The sequence below is a fragment of the Triticum aestivum genome, chromosome 6B (assembly GCF_018294505.1).
Source record: "Triticum aestivum cultivar Chinese Spring chromosome 6B, IWGSC CS RefSeq v2.1, whole genome shotgun sequence".
NCBI classification, from domain to species: domain Eukaryota; kingdom Viridiplantae; phylum Streptophyta; class Magnoliopsida; order Poales; family Poaceae; genus Triticum; species Triticum aestivum.
The window spans coordinates 507,270,420-507,281,585 of NC_057810.1; the positions used below are offsets into that span (position 1 = coordinate 507,270,420).

General features: G+C 47.1%; 2 protein-coding genes across 2 annotated transcripts; one reads left to right on the plus strand and one right to left on the minus strand.

Moving 5' to 3' along the window:
• Positions 1-1,547: 1,547 nt before the first annotated feature.
• On the minus strand, positions 1,548-7,801 carry LOC123137691 (uncharacterized). Its single transcript, XM_044557526.1, has 8 exons — positions 7,352-7,801; positions 4,579-4,871; positions 4,434-4,503; positions 4,180-4,235; positions 2,827-2,902; positions 2,703-2,739; positions 2,228-2,342; positions 1,548-1,996 (listed from the first exon to the last, which is right to left on the minus strand). Exons 2-8 carry the CDS (start codon positions 4,860-4,862, stop codon positions 1,798-1,800), a joined length of 837 nt encoding a protein of 278 aa, XP_044413461.1. The 5' UTR covers positions 4,863-4,871; positions 7,352-7,801; the 3' UTR covers positions 1,548-1,797.
• Positions 7,802-8,253: 452 nt separating this feature from the next.
• On the plus strand, positions 8,254-10,368 carry LOC123134315 (uncharacterized). Its single transcript, XM_044553585.1, has one exon. The coding sequence runs from the start codon at positions 8,289-8,291 to the stop codon at positions 10,047-10,049; it is 1,761 nt and encodes a 586-aa protein (XP_044409520.1). The 5' UTR covers positions 8,254-8,288; the 3' UTR covers positions 10,050-10,368.
• Positions 10,369-11,166: the final 798 nt, after the last annotated feature.

Genomic DNA, 11,166 nt, shown 5'->3' on the forward strand with positions numbered 1-11,166 from the left:
CCCAACACTAGCCGCTTGGTCGGCCGAGGCCCAGCACGTCGGTTGTCGCGTACTCCTCCTCCACCCGCTTCCGCTTCTGCACGGTTGAGGCAGCCTCGCCGGTCGGCGCCGGCGATGCGCCCGCGCATGCGTCTTGCTGGTGTGTGTGGTCCCAACGAAACGGCTCGTCAGTTCCCGTGACGGCAAGGCCTGACGCCGTAACCCTGCAATACGGGCCAAGGGCCGTATATCAACCATTATCTACACTTCTAAGCCCGCCACGTATTAATGTCGGCCCCATGTGCACGTTGTACCATTGGTCCACTTAGCGAGAGCACACGAGCTCGGGAGCGCTATCGCCGTTCTCGAGAGGGAGCATGCCTATTCTAGCACAAATAAGAAATAGAGCAATCCATGTGTTCCGTACAGTCCCAGCTAATCATGCCTATTCTAGCAAACAGAGCAACTGAAGTTAGGCTAACCATCTTCCAGCAATGAACATCCAAGTGTCAAACACATGATTTATGAAGAAACAAATCAACGACTAACATGAACAAAAAATCACAAAAAAATTGACCATTAATTCAGACTTTCAGAGTCTAAGTCACTACATTGGAAATCTCAACTCTACATCACTTCACTTTCTTAAGAGTCTAAGCCATTACATTAATTCAGAAAATTTTCACAGAAGACTACTCTTGGATATTCAGTATGCACAAGGCTTGAGTTTTCTGCCTAGGAACAACTCTGTCTCCAGATTTGTAATCCAGCCGAGGAAGACCATTGGAAGGCCTCATGTGAGCTGTCGCCGGAGCCCGGAGTAATGATACAATGCGTTTCACCCCCTGGACTGCCTTTGGTTGAGCAAGCAGCATGCTGTGATGCAGAGGTTCAATGCTGACAGACTGACACCAAGATAGGAGGCCAAGATTAGCAAGTGCAATCCAGAGCAGGGAAGCTTCGAGGAGTAGCTTCCGCGGCCGCGACCGGGAAGGGAGAAGCTTCGAGGCGGGGAAGGGGCCAGGTGCGAGATGGAACAGGCGGGGGTGCGTCAGCGGCGTGCATCGATACGCGGCCACGGTGGTGCGCCTACGCCACGGCGCCTCCTCTGACCTCTCTGTCTACAGAGAAACCTATCGGAAGGAGCTGGTGAGCTGAGGTGGGTTCCCAATGGGATAAGTGGGATAGCCCGTTTAATTTATTTCCGGTTCAATGGGAGCCCATTAAAGTAATTTAAGTGGGACTACGGTTGCATTTGGGTGTCCTGCAACGATGACAATGTTGCAAAACCAATTTGTGTGGTAGGATTGTTGTGTGCCCCTCGATCAAAAATCAGATCGGGCAGTCACAGAGGCGGTTGACGAGCGATCAGCCATCAGCCGGGTGAGGCTAAGCGTTTCCCTTACTATTTTAGAATATAGTTGTACACCTCATCGACCTGAATATAGGTTTTAGTACTGTACTAAAAAAACACTCATAATATATGTGAACGAACTTTGCTTTTCCCATAATAGTAATACTCCCATAATATAAGCAGCAACAAGTAATATGGATTGGAGGGAGTAATGTAGTATATGTCCCAGATAATGTAGAGAGAAAAAAAATGCATAACAACTGTACAGAGTTTCGGGGCTTGATGGAAGCAACATAAAGCATACTCCGACTTCAACTCAAGTCTAACAGCAGGTCAATGCACCAGTATAGCCCTTTTGGGCAAAAGTTACTTTAGGCAACATGTACTACTAAGAAATAAGAACTCTGAAAGGTACGCTTGCTTCTGGTTGTAAGCTCATGTACAAACAATGGGTGGAAGTAAAATCACAGTTCATCATAGATGGGAGGACCATCTGTTGGGGCAGGTCCCTCCTGTACTTTAGCCAAGATGTCTCCAGCTGATACTGAGCCTGATCTGATAGCATCAGCCAGCTTCCTTTGCAGTGTCAACAGGCCAATACGTCTTGAGACAACGTACAGAACCGCCAAGGAGAACACGAGGAACCCAATGGTTAGGATGATCCTGGAACAGATAATAGTTAGAAACTGGCATGGTCCAGGCAGTATTGTTGTTACAAAAGCAGAAACTTGTCCTGCGGACGGAAACCAAATGCTTAGCACGACAGGAGTTAAACCCATTTGTTCCACTTCTTTTTGTTCGACTGAAAGGCCAGAACGAAGACGGTACGACCACATTGTAAACAATTGGTAATAAGGCTGGTTCTGAGTTCTACAAAAGATTGATGCTACATACCTATCGAGAACATCTTGTCGTTGCATCATGGAGAGCAAACCACGGGTGCGCATCAGCAAAGAGCGGTGCCCTTGATACTCACCTTCAGCCTTTCGGAGAACACTTGTCGATTCATCTGCATAAAAAGAAATTAAAATTAGCCAGCAACTTGGCCTTGATAGGTCTGGAAATGCATTAAAATGGCAGAAAAAGAGTAGTTATTCATATGGAAAACTTGAAGCACATGACTGTGCCATGGTTCCTTAGTACTCCAAGTTTTCCATAACAGTAAATGAACACCAGACTGAAATGTTTACTTCGCACGAAAGTTTCATTCAATTTGCTGCACAAGCTAGTGATCCATTTTTGTTCATAGCCAAGATCCTTTCTCGGGATGAATAAGTGAGTAATTATCATCAGGTTCGTCACACGCTTAAATGTACAGAACCTTACAAGCGAGCATCGTAGGCACAGGCTTAATCACAGGAAAACTTACCAAAAGTTGACAAGGTATTAGCACTTCTTTCCACTTCCTGTCAAAACATCTATAATAAATTACTTCTGAACTTACGACCAGAAAATCATTAGCATATGAGATACTCCTACGGAGGCGTGCTAACCTGAACCATCAACTGCCGAGACCTACGGAGGCTCTCAGTAATACTTTCTGCAGCGGATGTCATCCCAGCCTTTGTCCTACATCATTTAGAAGGTTCATGTTCATTGTATAAACAGAAATTACAGAATGAAAGAACAAATATAGCAGGCGATTCTTTAATTGGTGCAACATTTCGAGGTCATATAAATGAGTTACATCAACACAACGATTTCTAATTTCTTGACCACATTTCATAGTTCAACTAAGGAAAGTTATCTTTATCCCTGTTCTCTCCATATGGTGGTGAACATCACCATGCCAGTCACCCATAGGGACATAACCCTCCATCACTGCACACATCCACTGCCAATCTCCAAGCATCCCCAGTGAGTACCACACTGTCTGCATAGAAAGAGGTGAGATCATTGATTGATTAACTATGCACGGCAGTGGCTGCTGCTGCTATGTGACACATTCCCAACATGCCAGCTGCCTGTCGCACCCTATGCACACCGACTGTCTCAATGACTCCAACTTCCAACCTTGCAACACTCACTGTAGAAGCCAACCACACCTGCCTGGCTGCGCCTATTTTGCGAACAAGCTTGTTGATCCCTTTAGCAGCCAAGCTCTTCCTCAAGCACAGGAGTCGTTGGCAAATTTGTGTATTTTACTATTTTATGTTCTTTTTTAGCATGTGCCTATTTCAATAATTCTTGTTTGGATTCAGTTACTTCAGATTCTCCGTCATTTATCATGGGTAACTGACGTATCCACCTTCAAAAAATATGGCATCCATTACAGAAATTCTCAATAAAACGGAATAGTATATCTGCATTCTTCTAGGCAAGACATGTGCTTGGGGCGGCATAAATCCTACAAAATCTTGAGTTTTCTCATGTAGTTACAGTTGCTCCCTGCAGTTCAACTGAGCATGACATTCATGGGAGTTCTGCTGGCGATGGGGCGGGCAAGTGAACAGAACAGGATGAAGGAGAAGAAGAGAAGAGGTACATTTTTTTTATTTGTTGCTGATTATTGACTGGATGTCACCATGGCAAATATCCCATCATATAAGTTGCCAGTGTGGCAAAACCACCTCCATGTCAGCAGAACCACTAATCCAAACCACTAATGGCCATATGTGAGGGTTAAATAACCAGTTCCATAATTCAAGGAGTTAAATAGACTTTCTCAATAGAGTAGACCTGTTCCGTTAGAACTGAAAATTCACAACCTTTGGAGGCCTTCACGAATTCTACACTTGCAATAAATTCCCGTGAAACTGAACAGATCACAAACACATTCTACAACTAATGTCTCAAATATTTCAAAAATATACCAACAATACAAAGACCTCATTTGATCAACTTACTGGAGATTACGCCTCCGAACAGTGGACTCTTCTCCACCTCCCAGAAGAAGCTCCCTCTAGAGAGAGCAAAATTAGAATGTGAGAGCACCTTAAATTACAGGCAAGCTAGTATTGCTCAGGTAATAAAGTACTTCTCCGTCCCATAATATAAGACGTTTTTGCAAGCTAACATAGCTTGCAACAATGTCTTATATTATTGTATGGATGGAGTATATCAAACTAATGGAGCATACTCTGAAAAAAAAATCACACACCTCTTCTTGAGCAGCTTTTCCAATGTTCACTTTTGCTTGTAAGTTAGCACTCCTCAGGGCCGCACGCAGCCTGAAAACAAAAGGTCAGATGTATACAAAAACTAAAGAAACAGAGCAAATAAAATGAGCTCTAAGAACAGAATACCTCTGATACTGTTCCTTCCATGACCCTAAGGTTGCCTGTCCAGACTGAACTTCTTCAAAAGTGGGTAGCTGCTCTGCCAGAAGATCAAGCCTGCATTGCAGTGCATTCAGCAATTGCAGTGCATCCTGTGCAGAACCGTTCAACCTAGGAAGAGACATTGCTTCTTCTGTCCCTTTCCCCATCTTCCCACAGGATTCAATTGCAGCAATGCACACCTCAAGCTGTGCAACTGCTTGGCTCCATTCACTTTTCAGGTTTTCAACGGCTTGTGTGACCTCGTCCATCTTTATTATCTGAACAGATCAATTCAGCGGATTTACCATGCTGCTACTAATGAAGCAATAACTTGTTAAATACGAGACTTACAATGAAAGTGGAATCAAGGAAGAAACATTCAATTGGACAAACTGACAAACCAGCAGTAAATCTAACTAAGGAATTACACTGGGCTGGGCTCACTTCTTGCTGGTCATCAATTTTACCACCTCAACATGAGATCTCCGTCCAAACATACGCTTAGCCAAGGGTAGCACAAACCTAATCTGAACTAGAATGTTTAAGAAAAAACTGCTGCTCTAGCTGCAGTACCTAGTGGCTGGAGCAATGGAGCTCCAGACAGATGGTTATCGAATTCCAATTTAGGTTGTCCAACTCAACAGCACACGGACAAGGGCCATTACCCAATCCAAAATCAAATCTGTCTCCATAAAATCTAAACCAAACCCCCAAGGTGGTGGGGTCAGAGTCAAACACACATCTAACAAACTAAACTAAACGATCATAAGTGAACATTTGCATGTCGGTTAGATGAATGATTATACTTTCAGAAAATGATGGATATGGTTACAAACAGCTTGTAGCACCTTCTGAAAAATCAATCCCATCAAGTATCCTAGATTGAACTTTCTGTGGCTTTAACAACCAATCAAGCGTTGATTGATGTCGATGCTCTGCTGTTGCAAGCTGCTGATTTCTTCGGCGAGGTTATGTCCTTTTTTCTTTTTTAATATTTGGCTGTGAACTTTCTGTGGCTTTAACAACCAATCAAGCGTTGATTGATGTCGATGCTCTGCTGTTGCAAGCTGCTGATTTCTTCGGCGAGGTTATGTCCTTTTTTCTTTTTAAATATTTGGCTGTGTGCATGGGTGTACTTGGTATTAATATATTACCCCAATAAAAAAATAACAACCAATGAAGTAGCATTACAACAAAATGACAATTAAATGCAGACCTGACCTTTGGAACAGAGTTAACTATAAAAAGTTGACCAAGAAAATGCATTTTTTGTTTGATTGCCAACAAAATCTCTGCAAGGCAATGAAACCACAACCCAATTCAAAATCATGTTGGGTTGTCATATACTCACATTCAACTTTGAAATTTATACTTCATCTTCTTTCACATAGATTTGAGGTCGCTCAATACCCAGTACTCACCAAATTGTGAAATAAATACAAAAAAGCCAGCACCTCGTGATTCACGAACAAGCAACCAATCACATCTGGTAGGACCAAAGACAAAGGAGGGAAGCAGACGAGGTGATCCCGTGATGGGCTCGGCGGCTAATTATAAACTGACGATGTAGGTGGGCGTTGCTGGATCTGAAACCATACCCACAGGTGTTCCGTATTGCTGAGGAGGAGCCTTCTCCTGCGGTTGGCTGCCTGGCGGCCATGGAGCTCACTGGAGAAAAGATTTTGATGCAGAAGCCGCTGATTCGGAGAGGTGGCACTCGACGGTCCTCACAGGTGGCGGATTCAAGATCTGGCGCAGCGGCTGCTGTTGGGTTTAGTCCCACGTTGATTGTGGGAGACAAATCACGACTTAAAAGGGCGACCGTTGCTCCTCCTATAAAGCTAGAATTTTAGGGGGAGAGGACCCAAAACAATGCTTGGTGTAGCAGGTCTGTGCTGCCCCGGCAGCGGCTCCCTATTGAATAGAAACAGTGTGCTGGGCGAACAAGTATTGGATATTTGCTAAAATGACCCACCTTACTCTGCCACTTGCCTAGAAGGCCTATTTACTTTGACATGGATGAAATACCCCACTTTACTTTGCCCATTTGATAAAATGCCCTATTTCAGTTTCAACAGGTTTCTCGGTAATCTGATCTCACACCTCCAATGACCTTGTTGACACTTCCCTCTCTCTCCTCTCATTCATTGTGACGGCTGAGCTAGTTTCTCTTCAACCGTAACTCCAAATTGGCTGAAATTTGAACAGCACACTCACATGAATATATATTTGAATGTATGTAGTAGCTTTTTCAGATTTTTCTGCGCAGTGTGACATTTTGATCGGAATCTGAATTTGAATGGACGAAAACTTCAGATTGAAAATTTTCTTTCACTGGCATAAAATGAGCTGAAATTGGAACAACACACTGTTTTCTTGTAACACCTCGAACTTCCTTTATTCACTCACGATAAACTCAGAAGAACATGCTACTTTTATGTTAAAAAAATCAAGTTTTGTGGGCAGTTCCAAAAATTGGCCAAAATCTTAACTTGGCGATTTTGGCCAATCTGCCATGATTTCTAGAAATTTCGACAGAATTTCCCCACAAATAAACTCAATAAGAAGTGACACAAATGATTGGCGCAATGAAACAACAATCATTTCTTTGCATACACAAAAGGAAGCAAGAATATGTTAACATCTCACAAACTCCTCCTCAGTCCGAGACATCCGTTCTAGGGTTACCAAACTGGAGAAGTGCCTGGGAAAAATATACCACACAAGTGATTCCGAGTGATAGGGGAGAAAAACTCACCTTTGCGCCGCTGCGGAGGTCGTCCTCTCGGCGGGACTGCTCACCGTCGCACGCAGGGTCGCGACGGAGTGGTGCAGATGCAGGAGGGCACGGAGGCAGGGCCACGACGGAGGGCGGGCGCTAGGGATTCGTCGTTCGTCGTCGCTGGCCGCCGGCGTTGCCTGCCGAGGTCGCGGACGGAGTGAGGCGGAGGCAGGTGCGTGCGTTTATTGGGGCAAGCGCTGGGGCGGAGAGGGAGGCGAGTGCGGTTCGCGCAGCGTCCACAGCCAGAGACGAGAGATGTAACTCAACCCAGCGTACGCCAGCCGTCGAGGGGAGCGTGAGAGGGGAGGAGGTTGAGTGTGCGCTGGCCGCGGCGGTGCGCAGCGCAGGGAGCACGAACGGAGCAGAGGAGGGGGATGCGTGGCGGTGGTCCGTCGAGCTACGCCGGTGGCTGGTCGATCTGGATCCGCTGTAGTCTCTTCATTCAATCGCTAGTTGGTTTGGGCTTCAATTTTTTTTGGGAAGGTTTGGGCTTCAAATGACTTGGTTTTCAACCGAGCCCAGTCCACTAAAAAAATAAAAACCTTGGTTGATTAGCCCATGGGCCAACGCAGCCCCGGATGCATGCATTTTTTTTCCTTTTTTTGCGGGTGGATGATGCATGCAAGCTATAGTACTTTTTTTTTTGTCTCAAAAAAAAAAAAAGCTATAGTACTTTTTCTTGGCGCGCGCGTCAATCGTACACACGAGAACGAATCTTCCCCGCGCATGCAGGGGCAAGTCGGTACGGAGCCATTGCAGCCGTACAAGCTAAAGCAATCCCATGTCTATTCTAGTTCACTGCACCACTATCTTTAGTAGTGGCATGCAGATATATACGGGCCACGAGCCACCAATATCCGGTCCTAGCTCCCCTCCTAATGCGCGCCACTGCCCGAACGAACGCCGACCCATCATGGCCATGGTCATGGAGAACCAGCAGCCGGTGGCGCAGATGCAGCTGATCCCGGCGCCACCGCGCCCGCCTCCTCCCCCACCGCCGGCGCCCCAGGTCTACAAGCACCATTGCAAGGTGTGCAAGAAGGGGTTCATGTGCGGACGGGCGCTCGGCGGGCACATGAGGGCGCATGGGATCGCGGACGACGCGCTAGCCGCTGAGGACGCCTTCGATGATGATGGCGGTGGTGTCGGCGAATCGTCCGAGGCGGGGAGCCCGTCGCCGACGACGACCAAACGCATGTACGGGCTCCGCGCCAACCCTGGACGCCTACGGAACTGTCGGGTGTGCGAGAATTGCGGGAAGGAGTTCACATCGTGGAAGTCGTTGCTGGACCACGGAAGGTGCAGTTTTGACGAGGATGATGATTTGGATGGCTCACTTCGTTCGTCGTCACCATTGCATAATAACACCGACGAAGGCATAGAGGAGGTCGAGGAGGAGGAAGGGGACCTGGCGTTGGCCTCCGGATGGTCCAAGGGGAAACGCTCACGCCGCGCCAAGGTAATGGTTGTCGGAAGCGGTGCCATAGCGGAAGTCCAGCAACCGGCCCCATCGAGCGAGGAGGAGGACCTTGCCAATTGCCTCGTCATGCTCTCATCGTCTCGTGTCACACAACCAGCAGTCCATGTGAACGCCGACCAAGAGTCATCTGCATCAGCAAGCAAGGACGAAGAAAGGAATAGGCTCTTGGTGCCACAACCGCTCTCGATCATTCCTCCCATGACAGCGCAGTTCAAGTTTTCTGCGCCTCAGGTAGTAGTGGCGCAACACGTGCCAACCGTCCCACGGGGCTTGTTTGAATGCAAGGCGTGCAAGAAGGTGTTCACCTCACACCAGGCTCTCGGTGGGCACCGTGCCAGCCACAAGAAAGTTAAAGGGTGCTTCGCCGCCAAGCTTGAAAGCAGCCGCAATGAGACTACCCACCAACAGACTATGGCATCGGCTGCTCTACACGACAACACCAAGGCCATCCCTGAGGTTGTAGGAGATACCAGCACTGCAGAAGGAAGGACGGGTAACCTCGATGCCAATGCCAGCGGCAAGGCGACGAGTGTTGGCGCCGGCGAGGTCGGTGTGCCCACAGCAGCGACGGAAATGGCCATCATGCCGATCGCTGATGCAGCGCCGGCACCAGCCGCCTTCTCTCCGTTCAAGAAGAAGGGGAAGGTGCACGAATGCTCCATCTGCCACCGCGTGTTCACGTCGGGGCAAGCGCTCGGGGGCCACAAGCGGTGCCACTGGCTCACCTCCAGCGCGACGGACCCCGCCAAGCTCCAGCCCGTCGTTCCCGATCACCTCATGGCGGCCATGTGCCACCATCTCACCCTCGGCCGCCCGATGTTCGACACGGCCGACCAGCGAATCCTTGACCTCAACGTGCCAACAAATCCGTCGGCTGAGGCGATCGCCACCAGACAGGCCGCCGAGCTCAACGATATCCCGCTCTGCCTCAACGCGCCGGCGTCCATGTATGTGCAGTCCTGGACGAGGCACAGCAACGCCAGCCACGTGAACAAGACCGGGACGAGCAGCCGCAATGACGCGGCTGCCGGAGGCGGCACGGCCACGGAGGACGAGGCTGACAGCACCAGTGCGAAGAGGGCCAAGGTCAGCGACCTCAAGGACATGAAAGTGGCCGGAGAGTCGCTGTCGTGGCTGCAGGTTGGCATCGGCATTTCCTCGTCGGAGAACAACGAGAAGAATACTCAGGAGTGAGCCTAGAAGAGTACTCACAGCCGAGGTCACACCAATTAATTAATCTACTGATCAAGTAATTAGATTTTGACCTTTGTTGGGTACGTATATAGAGTAAGCACTTACCATATATTAATTGTCATATGGAGTATATGCTCGGTGTATATGCTGCATATGCATGTAATATTATTGCTAAGTTAGAAACTGAATGCCCTGTGTGCATACGCCATCCCAACTTCCGGGGAACTACTGTTGGCGACTGTAATTATGCAAGTCGGCTTATTTCCAACATGTTTCCTTCCGGTTTTTTAGAAAGCCTTGGATTTATGTTCTTCTTCTCTTTCTATCATGTAACTGTAATTACCTTAATTAATTGATTAATATGTTGCTCCGCAAGAGTTTCTAAACCAGTATTACTAGAAGATACCCACGTGTTGCAGCGGAACTCAACAATAATTTAGAGAGATATAATAAAATGAAAACATGTGTGCGATATTTATCTGAGTGACACATTTCAAAATGAAAACCAGTATATTTCATGCATCTTCTCAATTCCAATCTCACCATACTACTGAAAGTTTGAAACAGCAGAGTACATATATGTAGCTTCTTCGGGGGCTTCTAAAGAATATGACATTATGACTTACAGTGGGGATGCCAACTATTTTGAAGGAGGCTACAATGTGGCCTACAATAACAAAGACAACAACGTGGTATTTAACCGAGGAAAATGAAGGAAAGCTAGTTGAAATTACCCCAAGCTACCTCTCGCTCAACCAATGACCTACAAATCCAAAAGGCGTCTTAGAAGATTCATATTAAAAAAACGGTCAATTGACAAAGAGAAGAGTAACACTAGTGCAGAATTGGCCATTAGTCCCGCTTCATGAGGGCCTTCCGGTTCGTCACGACCCGAGACCAAAGGCTCACCACGTGGTACAAGCCCGCGCCGGGGGCTAGGGGTCCTTTAGTCCCGGTTGGTGACACCAACCAGGACTAAAAGGTTTAGGGGTTTAGGGGTTTATGGTTTATTTAAGGGTTTATGATTTATTTTTTCTTTTAATTTTTGTTTTCCATTTAATTTTTTTTCATTTCAAACATATTTTACGCTACCCCCAAGGTCGTCCTCGTCGACGAC

Bases quoted from the DNA above. Each gene is read 5' to 3' on its own strand.
- LOC123137691 (XM_044557526.1), bottom strand. From the start codon at position 4,862: ATGGACGAGGTCACACAAGCCGTTGAAAACCTGAAAAGTGAATGGAGC. The intron at 4,236-4,433 runs GTGTGTGATTTT...TGCTCTCTCTAG, and splicing joins GAAAAGCTGCTCAAGAAGAG to AGGGAGCTTCTTCTGGGAGG. The intron at 2,903-4,179 runs GTAAGTTGATCA...TAAATGATGTAG, and splicing joins GTTCGGAGGCGTAATCTCCA to GACAAAGGCTGGGATGACAT.
- LOC123134315 (XM_044553585.1), top strand. From the start codon at position 8,289: ATGGCCATGGTCATGGAGAACCAGCAGCCGGTGGCGCAGATGCAGCTG.